The sequence below is a fragment of the Microtus pennsylvanicus genome, chromosome 21 (assembly GCF_037038515.1).
Source record: "Microtus pennsylvanicus isolate mMicPen1 chromosome 21, mMicPen1.hap1, whole genome shotgun sequence".
In the NCBI taxonomy this organism is placed as follows: domain Eukaryota; kingdom Metazoa; phylum Chordata; class Mammalia; order Rodentia; family Cricetidae; genus Microtus; species Microtus pennsylvanicus.
In genome coordinates this window covers 5,785,248-5,805,296 of record NC_134599.1, presented here as the reverse complement: position 1 = coordinate 5,805,296, position 20,049 = coordinate 5,785,248, and the positions used below count along the sequence as shown (strand labels likewise).

Sequence of the window (20,049 nt, the reverse complement as noted above, 5' to 3'; positions counted from 1 at the left end):
CTCCAAAGCCCAAGAGGCTGGCATGTGGCTCTGCAGCAGAGCCCTGCTGGGCCTGTATGGGTTACACCTCCAGCATCAGCAGGGTTCAGGTATGACCAAGAGTGAGTCCCAGCAAGTGTGCCTTCACAAGTGCAGGGCAGGTGGAGTTACCTTGAAACTGCTGGCCGACCAGGCACCATCCTGGGCACGGTGCCAGCTGTGCTCTCTGGATTCCCAGCTGTTTAAATGCTGATGGAGAACGTGGAGCCAGGGCAGCGCTGCCATGCCATCAGGCCCTGACTGCATGTGTCTGCCCGCAGAGATGCATAGTGTGGGCATGGGCAAGCAGAACCAGCAAGATGCCCTTGCCTGGATAGGGTATGACCATAGCGGGGAGCTGAAGTGGATGGTTAATGGCCACCAGAGTGAGGTTTGAGAGAAATTCTCCTTAGAGTTGCACAAATTGTTATGGATAGGATTGTGGGGTGAGAGTGACTCAGGAGTTGGGGGAGATGGTTTGGGTGCACCAAGAGGGTGTGTTGGGGGAGAGGAATGAGAGTCTGCTGAGACTTTGTGCAGAGTCCCAAAAAGCAGGTGGGGACTTAACTAGAGGTGGCAGAACAGGCAGAGTTTGGAGAAGCAGGGCAGGCATGGAGCCTGCTTATGGGGAGTGAGGTCAGTCTGAAGCTGATGTCACTGATCCTGATTACATTACTTGAAACTGTCTTATGTTGGTTAAAACTGCCATACCTGTCTATTCTCCTGGCCAACTGGACACCTGCTTCCTCCTTATAAAAGGCTAAGCAAGGGCTGGAGAGATGGCTCAGCGGTTAAGAGCATTGCCTGCTCTTCCAAAGGTCCCGAGTTCAATTCCCAGCAACCACATGGTGGCTCAGAACCATCTGTAATGAGGTCTGGTGCCCTCTTCTGGCCTGCAGACATATACACAGACAGAATATTGTATGTATAATAAATAAATAAATAAATATTTAAAATGTTTAAAAAAAATAAATGTTTAAAAAAAAAGGCTAAGCAAGCACTGCCACTAAACGACCCTCCCTGTCTTGGTGTGGCCAGAGGGGGCCTCCAGCTCAGCCTTCAAGAGTACCACATGTAAGCAGCCCACAGACACTGGGAAGAGAGTGTGGGGCTCCTCATGTCCTCAACACCAAGCCAAGGTCTCTATGCTACTGAAGTAGAAACGGGGGGGGGGGGGGTGCAGAGTCAATGCAGTGTTTTCCAGTGTCTTCCCAAGAACACTGTGCAAAATAGTGTTTCCTGAAGAAAACATGCACAGCAAACTGTCACAGACCCCACTCTGAAGGAGGCTCCCAGATGGCACCCACCCCTCCTCCCACCCCTCCTGGCAGGTTTCTATCTAGAGGAGATAACAGAAGTTTAAATTTATAAAGGGGTACTGGTTGTAGTGGTACCGCCTTTTATCCCAGCACTAGGGAGGCAAAGGCAGGCAGATGTCTGAGTTCGAGGACAACCTGGTCTACAGAGTGTGTTCCAGAATAGCCAGGGCTACATAGAGAAATCCTATTTCAAATAAACAAATAAATAAAAAGAAAATTATTTTTACTTTTAAATTATACATGTATCTGTTGTGTTCAGCTATGTGCAATGTGGGTACAGGTGCCATGGAAGCCAGGAAAGAGCATTTTATCGCCCAGAACTAGTTCTAGGTGGTTGTGACAACCCAGCATAAGGAACCAGACTCTGGACCTCTGCAAGAACAGTACATGCTCTTAACCACTGAGCCACCCCTCCAGCCACCAATGGCTCCTGCACGTGTCCAGTGACTCCACCACATCTGGCATAGTGCTGGCATTTCTGCACAAGACCAGACTTCTCCCTAGCTGTTCATTGCCAGACCTTGACAGAAAACTGGATTAATGTCCAAAAAGGGGTGGGTACTCCAAGGTCCTGTCGGGCAGGCTGGTTGGAAGAGTGGTTCCTTGCTCCCCAGCCTCTCCCAAGGTCTGTGTAAAAGGCTTTGCTTCACAAGCCTTGTTAACCAGAGGGGAGATAACCCGGGCCAGGTATTGGAGGGCACATATGTGGCAGACCAACAGACCTCCAAAAGGAAAACAAAGAACGTAGAGCACTTTGACATGTGTTTGAGTTCTTCAGGAGGAGTCTGTGACATATAACTTGCCAATGGCTCTTGTAGAAGTCCCATTTCCTCAGCAGAGAGGGCCTGGCAGCATAAGACATCAGAACTGGAGGCAGGCCGGCTGAACTTCCTGCCTGCAATCGCAGACTGACCACCTCCTCTCCAGGTACTCAGGCCGGCTGCAGGGGCACTGGGGCTGCACAGGCCACCTTATTGCTAAAGAGACGAGATAGGCTGCGCTTGGCTGCTGGTCTGCGCGGTGAAGGTGGCACCGACTGGAGTCCACGTACATCCCAGAGACGCAGAGCACCGTCATGAGATGCTGTGTAGAGCACCTGACCGTGGACCTGTGGGCAGGCGGGACAGCTGTCAGCCATGAGCAGGCCCCTGGAGTCTTCTCCCATGGGAAGCCCCTTGCTTCCCTGGGGCAGTATGGAGCTGGGTAGAGAGAGTCCTACCTGGAGGCAGTTGATGACAAAGGTGTGGCCTCGGAACACCCTCTGCAGCACTCCTGATTGGGCATCAAAGGCCCGGGCGCAGGCATCCCCACTGCCTGTGAACACTGTGGACACACAGCAGTACACTGGACCCTTCCTGGCTGCCACCTCCCCAGGAATGGGACCTCCACCTGCCCCACAGAGACATCCTAAGGGTCAAATGGGAAACATCTGGAAGCCTTCTGAAGGGAAGCTGGGCTCTCAGTCCTGTGAAGTCAGGGAGGACACTGAGGGCTCTGGGACACCTTTGCTATGAAGATACCTTTGCATAGTCTGGCTGCCATGCCTTCCTTGACTTCCGTCAGCTTGTGCTGTCCTGAGTGGCCCTGTACCAGGTACCCATCTTTCTTCTCTGCCTTGTTTCTAGGACACCACATTCTGCAGGCTCTGCCCTGCCCATCCGTCACCTGTCCCCAGGGCCAGCCCATCCACCCTCCTCAGGAATGTGGCCTTGAAGCAGAGCCTAGACCCCCTCTGTCCCTCCTTGGGGTCTTCCTCTGTCATAACTTGGTGCGCTGGCATCAAGGGCACCACGGTCTCTGGAATACCTGCTGAGACAGATGGCTAATTGTTATCTCAGTTCCTGCTGCAGTGGTGGGGGCCTGCGATTTCTTTTTAATCAGTACTGATAAGGCTGGCCACCTGAAGTAGTCAACTATGGGAATTCGGTGGTTCACTCACCATCCTACGCTGACTTCCCCAGAAGCTACCCCCACACACACCAGGAGCCCAGCAGTTCACATGGTAGACAATGCAGGAAGCAAGGGGGTGATAGGGACGAAACCACACAGGGCCTTTTAGTGAGCAGAGTGGCTCAGGTGGGGGTGGGGGAAACTGTAGGTCCAGCTAGGAGGTAAAGATGCTGGGCCACACACCCTTCAATACCCGTGGTGAGAGGGTGCTTCTGGGTATCAGTTCCCAGCAATCCTACTTGCTTAGCTTTAACTGACACCTTGGCACAACCTAGACTCACTGCAGGGAAGAGTCTCCTCAGTGCAGAATCATCTAGGTCAGGGTAGCCTGAGTCACATCCTGGTTGTGACTTAAGGTAGAAAGACCCTGAATGTGGGAGGTGCTTCATGGGCTGGGCCCTGAACTGCAGGAGTGAGGAAAGTGAGATGAGGGAAGCAGGCAACACAGGAGCACTCACTTCTCCGCCTGCTGTGAGCATCTGACAAGCTCTGGCTGCTATGGCCTCCCTGCAACCCGGATTTGTAAGACAAACCCCTTCTTCCCTGTGTTGCTTTTTATCTGACTGTGATAGCAACAGGAGAGACCCCAAGGCCACCTTGTATTTGCCCCTCTAGGCTGCTCTGTTTTTTCTTCGGTATCTATTTCTTACACTCTCCTGCTTTGATCTGTACATACTTGCCCTTTTCTTAAAGCTTGAGGGTGCACAGGGCTCTGGGGAGGGAGTTTCCTTGCTGGATTTCCTCAGTTCCTTCCTTGCCTCTCCCCAAACTCAGCAGCAGGGTCCAGCCCCCATGGGGTTGCTGGGCATCTTGAGAGTAGACAGGGTCGGGAGCAAAGCACATTCAGTAGTAGCCTTGTTGGCAAAGGACCAAGATCTGTCATAGTGAGAGCAGCCTGTGGAGAGTGACTTCAGCACAGCTGTGCCCGTTGCCACCAAGAGGAGGCCAGCTCACAGTGTCTGGGGGCTAATCACTTTGTGCTCAGTTAAGAGAGAGATCCCTGACCAGGGAGCAGAGCTATGTTCATACTAAAGTGTGGATACAGGAGGAAGGAAAAATAACTTCTCCACGTCAGGCTAACTCCTAGAGCATTTCCACTGAGAAGACACTCGTAGACCCAGCTTTATGGGAGTCTAACAGCTGCTTTTGATGGACAGCCATCAGTGAAGTTGAGAATGTGATGAAGGCCCAGATGTGTGACCATCTGAGACCTAGGAGACAGCTTCCTCCCTACCCAACGAACCATTCACCTTCAGCCCCCTCTAAAGTGGAAAGGCAGCTGGGCTCAGGGACAGCAAACCATGCAGGCATGGGAGTCAGGAGAGGAAGGTAGGGTGGGCAGACTGGTGTGGCGTGGGCAGTGCTGGGACAGATCACTTACAGGTGCCTGCATGGTACTTGAGGGCGCTCACGCTGTGTCTGTGTGCCGGAAATGTGCGCACCCTCTCCCCAGTGTCAGCAAGCCAGCACTTGACAGTCCTGTCTGCACTGCCCGTGTACAAGAGCCGGTCTGTGAGCTGTAGGAGAAGCAGAAGAGCCAATCCATTGACCTTGGTGGCCACGTAGCCCTCAAATCATTATCTACAAGGTAGGGAACATTGGCGGATCTCAGTGGGGAAAAGCAGGGTGACTCCGGAAGGTACTCCCCACCACCCACACTCAGTGCTGGCTCCTCTTTCCCCGGGGAACCTGAGCTCAGAGGGCAGAGCCCTAGAAAGCCCAACAGACCCCAGACAGAACCCTTCAGATGCCAGACAAAGCCCTGCAGATTCCAGACAGTGCCCCTCAGACGCAGACAGAGACCCCTAATTCCCATACAGCCCTGCAGACCCCAGGAAGAGCAGCACACTCAGGCAGAGCCTCTCCCCTGGTGCTCCTCCTCCACAGACTCAATAGTAAAGCCTTGGTCCCCAGCTGAAGGCACTTGTGAGCGGTAGCAGAGCCTCGGCAGAGTGAGAGGACACGGGGAAGCCTTGACACTCACTGGCAAGCTCAGTGCCCAGACATAAACAGAAGCCCTCTGCCCACACACTACCCTCACCCACAGCATGCCCCCCAGGACTCCTGCTAAGTGGGGACACAGTGAATTATGCTCCCGATGAGGGTCATGTCACCTCCATACTCAGCCCCTAGAGACCTGAAAGGCTGCTGTCACCAGTGACGTCTGTTGGGTGAGAGAACTGGTGCCCAAGACTATGCAGCAGAGGCAGTGTGTTCAGGCCCTCCTTGCTCTCCTAAAAGCTGAAAAACGTTCTGTCTCTAGAAGAAAAGGGTTCGTACCACCAGAGACAGGAACTCAGCTCAGAAAATACACAGACCTAGGTCAGGTCTTTGGGGTTCTTGGTCGATGTTGTTTATTTTTGTGTGTGTATATATATGTGAGTTCGTGTGTGTGTGTGTGTGTGTGTGTGTGTGTGTGTGTGTGTGTGTGGAGAGAAAGGCCGGTGGTCAACCTCTGCTGACCCTCAGGCATTCTGAGTTCACTAATTAGGTTAATTAGGTTAGGCTGATTGGACAACATGCCATGGGGATCCACGCGCCTCTGCCTCTCCAGAGCTGGGATTACAGGCACATGTCTGCACACGCCCCCACACGCAACTTTTCTACATGGTTCCAGGATGATCAGGTCCTCAGCTAGTGCAGCAAACCCCTGAGCCATCTCCCCAGCCCTGCCTGTTTCAGACAGGATTTCACTGTAGAGCCCAAATGGCCTTCAGCTTCCCCCCTGGCTTCCACAGCACCAGCATTCCAGGGATTCTCAATCACACTTAGCTCAGACAGGCTGCTGCAAGTCCCTTTCTCTACCAGGTCACTCCCCTTTGTCTGGATAGATTTTCATGAATCTTCTTCTTTAGGCAACTTAGTGTCCATTTTCCTACAGAGCTCTCTGATGTGGGAGTGTCATATATCAATCTGTTGATTTCATTGGTTAGCAATAAAGAAACTGCTTGGCCCTGATAGGTTAAAACATAGGTGGGAGGAGTAAACAGAACAGAATGCTGGGAGGAAAAGGAAGTGAGCTCAGAGACGCCTGGGCGGATGTGGGGATAGCTCTGCTCTCTGAGGCACGCGTGATGAAGCTCTGACCCAGGATGGATGTAGGCTAGAATCTCCCTGGTAAGCCACCTTGTGGGCTATACAGATAATTAGAAATGGGCTAGTCCAGGTGCAAGAGTTAGCCTAGAAGAGGCTAGATAGAAATGGGCCAAACAGTGTTTAAAATAATTCGTGTAATTATTTCGGGGTATAAGCTAGCCAAGCGGCCAGGGTGCTGGGGACGCAGCCCTGCCGCTCCTGCTACAACAGCTCTCCACTGCTGAGTTCTGAATGTATCTCCCACAAAGCATACACTGGACACTTTCCCCAGTGCAAGAGTGTGGGGGTGAGCCAGAGCTGGGCGTGGTGGCGCACACCTTTAATCCCAGCAAGAGCAAGACAGAGGCAGGTGGATCACTATGACTTCAAGGTCAGCCTGACCTACACAGAGTTCCAGGGTAGCCAGGAGTACACAGTGAAACCCTGTCTCAAAATAAACAAATAATAAATAAATTAATGAGTGAGAGGTTGGGGATGCCTAATAGCAGGTATTTAATGAGCTGGGGTGTGGTGGTGTGTGCACTCAGGAAGCAGAAGCAGAGGAAGCTCTGAGTTCAAGGCCAGTCTAGCCTACAGGGTGAGTCCCAGGACAGCCAGGACTACAAAGAAAAACCTTTCTCAAAAAACAAAAACAGAAAAAACAAAACAAAAGGTGTTTAGACCATGAGAACTCTACCAACTCCACTTGTGAAAGAATTTAAGGACTCATGATGCTGTGAACGGGTGAGCTGATGGTATGAACGGGTGAGCTTACGGTGTATGAATGGGTGAGCTGATGGTGTGAACGGGTAAGCTGATGGTATGAACGGGTGGCTGATGGTATGAACGGGTGAGCTGATGGTGTGAACGGGTGGCTGATGATATGAACGGGTGAGCTGATGGTATGAACGGGTGAGCTGACGGTATGAACGGCTGGGCTGACGGTATGAACGGCTGGGCTGATGGTGTGAACGGGTGAGTTGACGGTATGAACAGGTAAGCTGATGGTGTGAACGGGTGAGTTGATGGTATGAACATGTAAGCTGATGGTATGAATGTCTGGGCTGATGCTCTGAACAGACTGGCACTAGGAACTACAGCTACCGATGGCTTTAATGCTATGAATAGTTTGAAGCAATAAGGCCCTCCTCTTCCCTTCCTCCCACAGTAGGACATGCAGTCTGGCAGCAGCTGGACAGGTCTCACCTCCAGACAGATGACAGAGCCCTGGTGCTCTCGGAAAACCCGCAGCTGCTCCCCACTCAGGATGTCCCAAGCACGGACGGTGGCATCGGTGCTGCCTGTGAAGGCCGTGTGGCTGGAAACATCCAGCACCAGGCACAGCACTGCGCCTGTGTGGCCCCGAAGGGTCTGGTGGCAGCAGCCACTGGCCACCTGCCACACCTTGGCTGTGTCGTCCGTGCTGCCGGTCACTAGGAGCCCGCCACCCATGGCTGCCTCCAAGCAGGGATCACTGGGCAGGTCCTTGGGGGCTGAGTAGGCGAGTGTCAGCACACAGTTGCGGTGGCCCCGGAACTCCTTGGACACTTGCTCTTTGTCCACAGTCCACGCCCGTGCTGTCCGGTCATAGGAACTGCTGAAGAGCTGGTCGTTTGCAACAAGGATCCTGTGGGTGAGAGGGGAAGGGGTCAGGCTCAGAACACTTAGGGTCAGAAGAATCCCCCTAGCCTTGGCCCTGCAGCTGACACAGCAACTAGTCTCTGCCCTGTTCCACACTCACTATCCAGGGTCTAACCCTAAACACCACACATCCACCATGTCTCCCCCACAGCCGCTCTCCCATTCTCAGGTCTTCCTCTGTGACAGACCTGCAAGCCTGACCTTTAGCCCAGCAGGGATAGTGTCTCTGGCACATGCATTCACATAACAGTCTATTCAAGCCAGACACATCAGAGGAAGAGGGGACACAGAGCGTTCTGTTTATAATAGGAAAAAGCCATTCAGAAGGATTGCCTTGAGTTCAAAGCCAACCTGGGTTACATGGTGAGTTTGAGGCAAGCCCAGACTATAGAGTGAGACCTTACCTCATAAAACAAAACAAACAAAAACAATGGGGAAAGTCTAGGGCTACCTGAGACCATCTGGTCACCTTGGGAACAGTCCAGATGCAGCAAGCAGGCTGGTAAGGCCACTCCAGAGTACCTACCTTGAGGGCTGCAAGGAATTTCGAAGCTCTTCTGCCACTGTGGCACTAGACTGTGCTCAGAGGCGCAAGAGGCAAGCTGCAGTGTGAGGTGGGCCTCTGCTGTCTGCTCTGCCAGCACATCCCACAGGAGAAGCACTGGAGTGCCAGGGCAGAGACCAGACTCTGGTCACGTGACTAACGGGGGCAGGGAACTCTGGAGTGAGGTATCAGAAGGGGCATTCATGCAGCAGGCTGGTTTGCCACTGGGTGTAGGGGAACTTAAAGGAGGGCTAACTGTTGACAACCTGCTGTCACACCGCTAAATGCTACCACCTCCCAGGAAAACACGCTTGTCTTCAGAGAACTTTGCACAGACCTTGCAAGGGCCTATTTACACATGACATTCTTGCTGGGAATTCTTGACTCAGCACGGGTGACATGCAGTGTGTGTGAGCTTCATGCAGACCACCCTTTGGTATCCCTATTGTGATCCCAGCACTCAGGAGACAGAGGCAGGTGGATGTCTGAGTCTGAGGCTAGCCTGGTCTACAAAGCAAGTTCCTGATCTGTTGAGAGTCAAAGAACCCCCTTGACAAGCACCTATGATGTTCGGGGGGGAGCTCTGGAGGCACTGGGGTTCTCAGGTCCATTTGATGAGATTTAGTATCGCCATGGAAACAAGCCTCTAGTACATCTGTGACTTTGTAGATTAGGTTAACTGAAGTGGGACACTCCATCGTAAAGTAGGTGACATCATCCCATGGATCATGGAGAAAGTGAGCTGAGCACCAGTTTGTCCCCCTCTGCTCTCTGACTGAGGGTGCGATGTGCCCAGCTGCCTCCTGCTGCCATGCCTTCCCCGCCATGGTAGACTGGCTCCCTTTATTCCTTAAGTTGCTTTTCCTCAGGGGAGGGAGAGTGCCAATGAGAAAAGACACTAACCCAGGTGTTACGTGGCCCTGGGCAGACGTAGCACCATGTACAGTAGGGATGTCAAAGGATGGTTTGCATGGAGCTCACACACATAGCCTAGCTCTAAAAACAGACGTTGAGTTCCAGGCTCTCGCCCATTTGGGAGCACAGTCATCAGCGTATGTACCTGTGTGTGTGTGTTTGTGTGTATTCTGTCTGAGAATGTGGATCGGACATATATCATGCGTTCTGTGAACATTTCTATGTACATGTGCTTGATGCATCTCAGTTATCTGTGTGGTTGTGTATATGTGTGTTTATGTGAATGTCTTGTTCATACATGTGCATGTTACGTGGATGCTGTATACATGCGTGTATCCATGTGCTGTAGTGTTATGCATATGTGGGCATGGGTACTCAACCTCGTACAGCGTAGTTTCCGCCTTGTTTAGAGAAGCTTGTGACAGTTCCTTGGTCGGCAACCTGAGAACAAGCTGGTATCTGAGGGCATGAACTCTGGCCCACCTAGGCTGGCTTCTGATTGCCGCCTCAGCTCTGTTTTTGTGTAGGGGTGGGGGTTCTGAGACAGGGTCTCCTGTAGCCAGGCTGATCTGGAGCTCATTCTGTAGCCCAGGCTGGCCTTGGTCATGGATACTGCACTACCTCAGTTTCCCAAGTTCTGGGACAAGACACACAAGTTACCATGCCCAGCCAATAACAGACATCTCGCTGGGGCAAGGCCAGCTGAACTGTGGGAGCTGAGTTCTCCCAGATCAACCACCTCCTGCAGACACCTCCAGACTGTCGACCCAGCATCTGCCGTGGCCTCTGGAGCTTCTGTGAGCTCGAGTGGCTAATCTGCCTGTCTGGAGGCCCACACAGCACTCAGGGTCGCCTGGCTGCAGCACATCCTTTCCTCCGTGTCCACACAGAAAGGCCCTTGGGTGTTTCCCAAGTAGGGCCCCTCCTATCAATGTGACTTCAAGAGTCCCTACGCTAGGCATCCGCTTGGAACTTGGGAGCCCAGGACAACTATCGTGTGTCATAAAAATAACACGGAGTCGATCCGGTCAGCAAACAAATTTCCACTGCTCAGGTCCAACCTAAATTCAACAAGGGAAACATTCAGATCCTAAGGAAGGCTGGGAGACCTTCTGTAGCCACACAAAAGGAAGTTTTTAAACATACCACCGGCTTCCTCCTTCTCTGAGCCCCTGCTCTACCATGGAGTCATGTGAGCATCTCCTCTGGAATTTGCTCCCAGTGGGCACTACAGCCCCAACACCTCCCCACAGAGGGGCAGTCAGGGTGCCTGGCTCCCAGAGGATTACAAATGAACATATGTTAATGATGCCTCGCTCCTGTGGCTTCTCTGCCCAAACCCCAGCTCCCACAGGCAGCTAACTGCACTGCTCAAGTCAGTCCTACATTTCTGTCTTCTTGCTTCACGCCCCCGGACCCGGCTGACCTGTTCACGATGGATGTGTGTCCTCGGTACACCTGCAGACACTGCCCGGTCCTAACGTCCCACCTCCGGATGGTGCAGTCAGCACTGCAGGTGAAGGCGGCTTCATCCTCCAGCTGGCAGAAGGTCACATAGCTCTCGTGACCTACAAGGAGAGGAAATGTGAGCTGGCCAGGCCCCAGCTCTTGTTTTCCTATGTGTGCAAGTAGATCAACGAGAGAGAGCAGGAGAGCATGAACTTCTGCGGTAAGTCTGGAAGAGGCCCTCCCCTCGGGCCTACAGACTGGGATCTTACTTTGTAGCCTAGGCTAGGCTTGAACTCACAATCCTTCTACCTCAGCCTCCAGGGTGCTCAGGACCCAGGAGTAAAAAAATCACATGTCCAGTGAGACTGACCCTTTTGTAATTTTTTAAACCTGTGTTTGTGTGTGTATGCATCACACACACGCATGCAACAAATACATACACGTGTGTGTATAAGTGGACACATGGAGAAGAATTGTCTGGCCTGCTCTGCCACTTTCCGTGTGTTCCCTTGAGGGTCTCTCACTGAACCTGGAGCTAGGCTGAGGACAAGCCCCAGTGATCCTCCTGTCCCTGTCTTCCACAGCACTGGGTTTGCAGGGGGTAAAAAAAAAAAAAGCAGCTTTTTAAACATGTTCCAGGGAACCTGAATTCAGGCCCTCATGCCTGAGCAGCAAGCACTCTGGCTCACTGAGCCATCTCCCCAGGGACCCGCTCCCCCTTTATTTTGAGACGTTTTTCACACAGCCCAAGCTGGCCTTGAACTCCTGACTCTGCTGAGTCTACCTCCCACCACTGGGATTAAGAGTTTGGGCCACCACACCCAGGTCTTTCATCTCACTTGAGAATCTCCATTTCATAGCTGGAGTCAAGCAAACAGGAATTTTAGCAATCTCCCAGGAAGGATCAGGAGGACTAACTTTTTTTTTTTTTTTCGTCCTGGGTTAAGCTTAGCTTGGAAGTGCTTGACTTCCTGGGTTCTAAGAAACAGAATTTTGAGAGGGAAAGCCCGTGCCAGGCTGCTCTGGAAACAATGGGAGGATTAAGTAAACCCTTAAGAAATGGCAGATTGTGTTTCTCCGAAGACACAAGTTGATGAAAAAGCTGAGGGCAAAACACAGCCCAGACTTTTGCCAGAGTTTATAAATATTTTTCTCAAAGTTGTCAACAAACTTTCCCTGAGACCAGTCTGCCTCACTCTCCCTGATGCCTCTAGGGAGCTGAGATGCCCCGAGAAAAGCAACCGAGGTGTTCCAGGCCCACCGGGTACAGGCCTCCCTAACGGCTTTGCATGGGGGTTACCTCCCATGGCCCCCTCATAACTCTGGATGGGCATCGCCACCGTGGCCCCGAAGGGCCTTGAGCCAAGGCTGGCAGAGGCCCAGAGCAGCTGCTCCAGCAGCACCCAGCCGCTGACCTTCCGTCTACACAACGGGTCAAGTGCAGGACCATGAAAAAGCACTTGAGAGCCACGTGTAGCTATTGAATAATGGCACCCTGATTTTGTGGAACTTTGGACAGAGCCTGGTTGTTGGGGACCCGAGGTGTGGGCAGCTTTATGGCATGTTAGGGACAGAGAAATTGAACACACAGACCGGAAAGAAAAGAGGCAAAAAATGAAAGCAACAGTGTTCAATGTGAAACATCCTCGTCTCTTACTGCAGGCCAGGCTGACCTGCCGGCCCCTGCCCTCCGCCCTCCGCAGCCAGGCACTGAGCCAAGTGAGGATCCCACAGCACTCAGCCCCTACAGGCAGGCCCCTCTCCAGTCTCCTGGAACTCACTTCCCCAATCAGCAGACACACCCACTTGGGTCATGGGTCAGAGCCCGCCAGCAGAGGGCCTGAACTCTGTTGTGCCTGTCTCTTGTCCACCCCCAAAACCCGTACCCCACCCCAGTACACTTACAACCGGTGCCATCAAGAGACAGACGGGTCAGACCCAGGGCTGGCGGGGGTCACCCCGGAGAGTGGGAGGAGCTGTGTCTGCCAGCTCTGGGCCTATCACCTCCTGGGACCTCAGCTTTCAGCTGTTGGAATTGTGCAGAGTAAGCAAAAAAACGCCAAGCTGAAAGTAAATATTTTTGAAGGGATAAAGAATGCAGATAAGACGTAGTTATTGCATGCAGAAGAGCAGCCCTGGGGACTCCTGCTAAGGCAGCCTCCCTGGGCACTGAAGACTTGCCAGGACCTGTTGCTTCCTCTGCACACAGGAAAAGTGGCCCAGGACCCAGGGCTGCAGGGGACCCCAACCACAACAAGCCTCGGACAGAGTAGAAAATGAGGCTTCTTTTCCCTTTTTGTGCCCCAGGGTCACCCCAACTGTTACTTGGTGGCAGGAATGGTACTACTTACTAACATTTCCTTCCCCCACCCTCAGAGTGCAAGCAGGTATTATAACTCGTGAAGAAAGGGAGGCTTGCCAGGTGGCCCCTGGTCCTCTGACTTCCAGGAACTTTCACACCTGGGAGACTTTAGGCTGAAATGTTACCCTGGGCTCTGACACAGAGGGCTGCTTCAGGCTGCCTGTGGCCCTCTCCAGTCAAGGTCCCCTTGCCCCAGAGGAGCCTTCTCCACAGCTGCCTCCAGGCTGTTGTAACTACAGCTCCCCTGGGAGAAGCGATGACAAAGAGCTCTACTTAGTATGTATACTCTGTCCACTTTATAGTGTCGCTTTCTTAGATGCTTATGAGTTGCCCTCTGTAGAGGGCGCCAGGACCCCGTCAGGTGACATCTGGTCCCCAGATGTGCCAGAGTGGACACCGTCCAAAGCACCAGGACTGTCTGCAGGCTGTCACTCAGAACTGGAGATCAATCACATCAGGGCTTCCTAGGTTTCTGTGTGGCAGTCAGGCCCATCTGTCCCCAGCTGCCACCTATCTAAGTCCGGACCTATTCCTTCAGCGCCAATCCAGCCATGGCCCTCCCCACAACCTCATCCACCACCCTGCCACCCTTCCCCTTCGCCTTCTGAACAGGCCACAGGGACCCTACCAGTCAACCAACAGTGGCCTCCAAAGTGCTGTCCCTAAAACAGATGACATTTTCATGGACTTCTTCTTGGAGCAAACATTGATTTGCCTGTGTGGAGCAGCCCTCCTCTGTGCCTTGTAAGGGCCTGGATAGACAGCTCAACAGTTAAGGGCATTGGCTGCTCTTCTAAAGGACCTGGGTTCAGTTCCCAGCACCTACAAGGCTGTTCATAACTACCTGCAGCTTAGTCCCGTGGGTTCTGACCTCTCTTGTGGCATCAGGCACACATGTGGTACCTAGACATGTATGCAGGCAAAACATTCACATATATAAGATAAAAAAAAATAAAAATACAATTTAAATGTATGATTTGTTAACTCACAAGAAAAACAAAACAGCCAGGCGGTGGTGGCGCACACCTTTAATCCCAGCACTCGGGAGGCAGAGGCAGGCAGATTTCTGTGAGTTCGAGGCCAGCCTGGTCTGCAAGAGCTAGTTCCAGGACAGACTCCAAAGCTACAGAGAAACCCTGTCTCAAAAAAAGAAAAAAGAAAATAAAATGGGTACCTCCATCTCCTCATTGAGCCCCTACCTATATGCCACTTTTCTCCCTGACCCTCTCAAGGCCAACAGTTAACTTGGCTTGGGCCCTGTCTCAAGCAAGTTCCCTCCTCGAGCTTGCAACCACAAGTGGCTCACGGGGCAAGCTGAGGCCAAAAAAGGATGTGGAGCACCCACAGTCGGCTAGAATCTTTGGGCCAAGTCCCTTCCTCAACTGGGAACCCAACAGGGCAGCACAGACCTCTCAGGCAGTTTTCTCAGGTCAGGATCCAGTGAGCACTAGCTTCTCTTCCAAAGGGCATGGGTTCTGTATGAACCCACATGGTGGCTCACAACTATGTGTAACTCCAGTTCCAGAGTAGTCGATGCCCTCTTCTGACCTTCTTGGGTACCAGGCACACAGCTGGTACACAGACATACACTTAGGCAAAATACCCATACACATGAAATAAAACCTTTAATTGAAAAAACTGCTGTTGATCCTAGTCTATGAAACTGAACCACATAGTAAAGTATACAGACAATATGTCTTAAAACATAAGGTGTGAACTGGGCTGTGCACACCTTTAATCCCAGCACTCTGGAGGCAGAGGCAGGGGGATTTCTGTGAGTGTTCAGAGCCAGCCTGGTCTACAGAGTGAGTTCCAGGATAGCCAGGGCTACACAGAGAAACCCTGTCTCAGAAAACAAACAAAAAATGACCTCCACCCAAAGAGACACTTGGTGTGGGAGAATTGTCTGTATTCTGTCAATCATGTTTTAAATAAACACTGATTGGCCAGTAGCCAGGCAGGGAGTATAGGCAAGACAACCAGAAGTAGAGGTGGGACAATGAGAACAGGAGTATTCTGGGAAGAAGGAAGCTCGTTCTCCAGTCCTGCCCAGATCACAGAAGAAGCAAGATGTGACCTACCCCGCCAAAAAAGGTATTGAGCCATGTGGCTAACATAAACTAGAATAATGGGCTGGTGTACATTATAAGAGCTAATATGAAGCCTGAGCTAATGGGCCCATCCGTTTATATCTAATGTAAACTTCTGTGTGATTCTTTGGGGCTAAATGGCTGTGGGAACTGGGCAGGACAGAAACCCCAACAAACAGCAAGCCCTCATGTCTACAGACACTGACTGAAAAAGCTAATAAGAAGAGGGTTGGGAGCCGGGCGATGGTGGCGCACGCCTTTAATCCCAGCACTCGGGAGGCAGAGGTAGGCGGATCTCTGTGAGTTCGAGACCAGCCTGGTCTACAGAGCTAGTTCCAGGACAGGCTCCAAAGCCATAGAGAAACCCTGTCTCGAAAAACCAAAAAAAAAAAAAAAAAAGAAGAGGGTTGGGGAGGCTATGAAGATGTCCAGAGCCCACCACATGAGCTTGAAGACCTGGGTTTGAGCCCCAACATGCATGTGAAAATCCAGGCATGCTGATACATATATGTGCGCTTGTAATCCTAGAGCTGGGGAGGCGGAGAGGGTAGCGTCCTTAGAGTTACCAGCCTACTTGGTAAGTTCCGGGTCAGACTAACCCCTCCCCATTTCCCTCCCAGGCCCCCCCCCATCAAAAGTGAATTTCTGGCCTCCATATACAGGTTCATACACTTGCACTCATGTGTGCCAAAAACAATGGGGAGGGCGGTGCGTGATATCGATCCTACAAATATCTCAGGAGAAAGTGGCTGGGGAGAACTTACACTTTCTGGGAGGAGGGGGCACAGAAAGATACCAAATAGCCACATTGATTCATGCAAGCTCAGTCATAATCAGGATCTTATAGTAGAAGAAATATTTTTGTCCCTTTTATTCTGGCACAGTCGTGAAATGCTAACCTTTACAAACAGAGCCTCAAAGTCTTAACCCTGGCAAGAATCTCCAACAGCCTTGACTGGGAATCTCCAACAGTTTGCCCTTCAGTGGGGTGGCTCCCCACTAGACTGCGTTAGATTGATGGGACCCTCAGCTGTGAGGGCCACTAAAGCAGGTGTGAAGGATGCTTGCTAGGTGTCTGTCAGAGCTGGGTGAGGGCCCTGGAAACTTGGCAGGACTCCAGAGCTGCCCTGGGACAAGCCACTGGGCCAGAACCAGCCCTGGAAACCTAGAGTTTGGGAGGAGAAGCCTCCTGGACAGACAGGAGTCCAGGGCAGCTCTAGAGTCCCAGGCATAAGCGTTTCACAGGCTAACTGTGCACTACAGCCACCAAACAGCAACTGGAAACACCCACCAAGCCTGGCACCCTGCAGAGCCTCTAATTTCAAGTATTTGGGGAGTGGAGGCACAGGATCTGGAATACAGAGGTTCAAGGTGTGTGTGCTGACTAGTTTTACGTCAATTAGACACTAACTGAAGTCAGCTGAGAGGTGGGACCCTCAAGAAAATGTTTCCAAAAGATCAGACTACAGGCAAGACTACAGGGTATTTTCTTAGTGGCTAATGGGGGAGGACCCAGCCCATTGTGGGCTGCTGGTCCTGGGTTCTATAAGAAAGCAGGCTGAGCAAGCCACGGAGAGCCAGCCAGTAAGCAGAACCCTTCAGGGCCTGTGCATCAGCTCCTGCCTCCAGGCTCCTGCCCTACTTGAGCTCCTGTCCTGACCCCTTTCCATTATGACCGGTGCTGTAGAAATGTAAGCCTAATAAACCCTTTCCTCCCCAACTTATTTTGACTGTGTTGTTTCATTACAGCAACAATATCCCCAACTAAGACAGTGACTTTGAAACTTGAGGGTGGCATTAAACCTTGCCTTAAGAAACCAAAATCAGCCGGGAAGTGGTAGTGCACGGGAAGCAAAGGCAGAGGCAGGTGAATCTCTTTGAGTTTGAGGCCAGCCTGGTCTACAAGAGCTAGTTCCTGGACAGCTAAAGCTGTTACACTGAGAAACCCTGTCTCGAAAAACCACAAAAAAGAAAGAAAGAAAGAAAGAAAGAAAGAAAGAAAGAAAGAAAGAAAGAAAGAAAGAAAGAACCAAAATCATCACTTGAAAAAAAAGAAAAAAAAGAAACCAAAATCAGCACTTGGAAGGCAGAGGCAGGCGGATCTCTGTGAGTTCGAGGACAGCCTGGTCTACAAAGGGAGTTCCAGGACAGGCTCCAAAGCTACACAGAGAAACCCTGTCTTGGAAAAAAGAAAGAAAGGAAGAAAAAAGAAAAAGAAAAGAGAAATCAAAAGCAAAGCCAGGTGGTGGCATAGTAGTGCACACCTTTAATTCCAACAGACTCTGGCAAATCTCTGAATTTGAGGCCACTTTGGTTTACAGAGTGAGTTCCAGGATAGCCGGGGATGCACGGAGAACCCTATCTTGAAAAAAAAAAGGAAAGAAAGAAAGAAAAGAAACTAGAATCAAACAAAAAGCCCATTCCAAGGCTCTCCTCTGGGGAATCCTTGGAACTGGGAAGAACCTGCACTCCTAAAAACCCCAGGGAGTCTTTTCTTTGGGAAGCTGTACGTGTTCTCCTCTGGCTAACAGCTCTCCTCCTATGTGGGGCCTGTCAGCAAGAGCTGGCTGTGTGGGGAGGAATGTGGACCAGTTTGTAGCCAATTCCCCACCTTTGCCCCAGCTCCCAAGTACCTGTCAATCCAACGCACCTCCCTTTGGGGCCATGAACTAGCTACCTTACACTGTTTTCATGTAAAACTGGTAGTGTAGGAATGAAGCAATCTTGAGGCTAACATTCTATCTCGCTGGAAGGGCTTGAACCAGCCCCCCCCCGCCCCGCCCCCCCCCCCCCCCCCCCGCATTTGAGGATCATGGTGGAAAAGCTGGAGATAAAGAACCATACCTTGAGCAAAAAGCTTAACATGCCTCAAGTCTGCAGGAGCTACTGCAGAGGCAACAGCGGCCTGAGGGATTCTATACAGCAGTGTGGGGAGCACCCAGGACAAGGCTGCCCAGAATGTGACCGGAATGAATCAATGGATAAATAAATAACTAAGACACATTATACATTTCTGTGCAAGATATTCCTTGTCTCATTTAAATATGCAAGATAGACTTGACCCCATAGCCCAGAAATTTGAAATCAATCCTCCCCTTTCTTCTGCTCACACCTGAGATGAGGCCAAAAAGAGCTGGGAGAGAGGTGCTTGGGGGAGAGGGAGCTGAAATCTCAAAGTGATGGACAAGTCCCTAACAAGGTGACGTCGGTCTGGGCTAGGGTCACGGTGTGAAGGTAGCCCACAGCAGCGTGGAAACTCAACAACCTCTATTGTTACAAAGGCTCCCAAGTGAAAATGTCCGCCAAAGGTCACCAGGTCAAGGAGTGCCGCAGGAAATGTTCTTTAGGGTAGGGACGCGACTTCTTTTTGTTTTGTTAAAAATTGTAGTCACGTTAAAGACTGCGTGGAAGTGGTTGACAAAACAGTCATTAGAGTGCGCGTCCCTCAGTCACCCACACCCAAGCACGCTCGGACTCTCACGGCGCCCCACAAAGAGCTCAAGGGTTGGGTGAGCTCCCCGATGCGAAGGAGATAGAGCTCCACTCTTCCAGAAGGGGGCTGCAGGCCCGGAAGAGTGAGGACCCGGGAACCGGGCAGGTGAGCCTGAAGAGGCTGAAAGGGTCGCGAGCACGCGCACCGGTCTACCTTGCAGGAGCGCGCAGCACTGGCCGTCGGCGGTGCTCCAGAGGCGAGCCGTGCCGTCCTCGCTGCCCGTCAGCAAGCGCTGCCCGTCGGGGCTCAGACTCAGCCAGTTGATGCCCCCGCGGTGGTCCGCACAAACCCTCAACGCCGAACCGCTGCTCCCCATCGCCGGGCGGGGGCAAAGAGGCGCTGTTGCGGGCTAGAGAGCGGAGCTCCAGCGTCCGCACGTGGTCCTGGCGGGGCCCGGACGGACAGTGGCCATCGCGGGGGGGACCCTCCCGGGGGGACACTTCCCCCCGCCCCCCCCCCCCGCTCCTGCAAAGGCTCGCGGTGCGGCGGGGAACAGGAACTCTGAATCTCCACCGGTATCCTCCGTCACCGCGACTCCGATGCAGAGCTTCAGGTGATACCTCCCTTCTCTGCACCGTCTCGGGGCGCGGGGGGGGGGGCGCCTCTGCCTTTAAGTGCACCCACCGGGTGTGAAGCGGGCAGAAGAACTGGAGAAGCTGAGCGCCGAACAATACAGTCCAGCCTGGCTCCTCCTCAGAGACCACCCCCCAACCTGTCCCCTCCCACTTCTTCGGCCGCGCGCCAACCCCCACCCCAAGGCGCCCTGGTCATTCTTTGGGAACAGAACTGAGATGAAACTCTGATCCCCTTTTGGGGACCGCATCCACGTGCTTCACTTCACGTGCGACCCTCCCAGCTGTCTAGGCTAGGTTCTGTTCCCTGCCACTCCAGCTGTCTCTATTCCCAGATCCCAGGGCGAGGAAGAGGTAGACCGAAGAGTCTGGAGTCTTGGGGGACCCCGATGAAGGGCGGAAGCTGGGGAGTTCCGAGTCCGCCCTCCCTGGGAAAGCACGAACACACACTGAATTCTACTCGGGTTGGGCAGGGGAGGGCTGGATCCCGGCCCATGAGGGTAGGGGGCAAACCCAGATGGGGGAGGTCATATTTGTTTCGCCCACCCCCATCACCCCTCCAACCCCCTACGCCCTCGGCTGGGCGCGCGCCTCTGAGGTCCCACTGAGGTCTGGTGGAAT

The 20,049-nt window shown here is 52.4% G+C and overlaps 1 protein-coding gene across 1 annotated transcript; it reads right to left on the bottom strand.

The window, feature by feature from the left end:
• Positions 1-1,524: 1,524 nt before the first annotated feature.
• Wdr86 (WD repeat domain 86) lies at positions 1,525-19,706 on the bottom strand. The gene is made up of 6 exons (XM_075955534.1): positions 19,010-19,706; positions 10,889-11,030; positions 7,569-7,989; positions 4,669-4,804; positions 2,557-2,660; positions 1,525-2,445 (listed from the first exon to the last, which is right to left on the bottom strand). The coding sequence occupies exons 1-6, from the start codon at positions 19,170-19,172 to the stop codon at positions 2,269-2,271; spliced, it is 1,143 nt and encodes a 380-aa protein (XP_075811649.1). The 5' UTR covers positions 19,173-19,706; the 3' UTR covers positions 1,525-2,268.
• Between the last annotated feature and the right edge of the window lie 343 nt (positions 19,707-20,049).

Coding starts and splice junctions, on each gene's coding strand:
- Wdr86 (XM_075955534.1), bottom strand. CDS start 19,172: ATGGGGAGCAGCGGTTCGGCGTTGAGGGTTTGTGCGGACCACCGCGGG. Junction 7,990..10,888: donor CACACATCCATCGTGAACAG/GTCAGCCGGGTC, acceptor TCTCACCCACAG/GATCCTTGTTGCAAACGACC. Junction 2,661..4,668: donor CAAGTACCATGCAGGCACCT/GTAAGTGATCTG, acceptor GTGTGTCCACAG/TGTTCACAGGCAGTGGGGAT.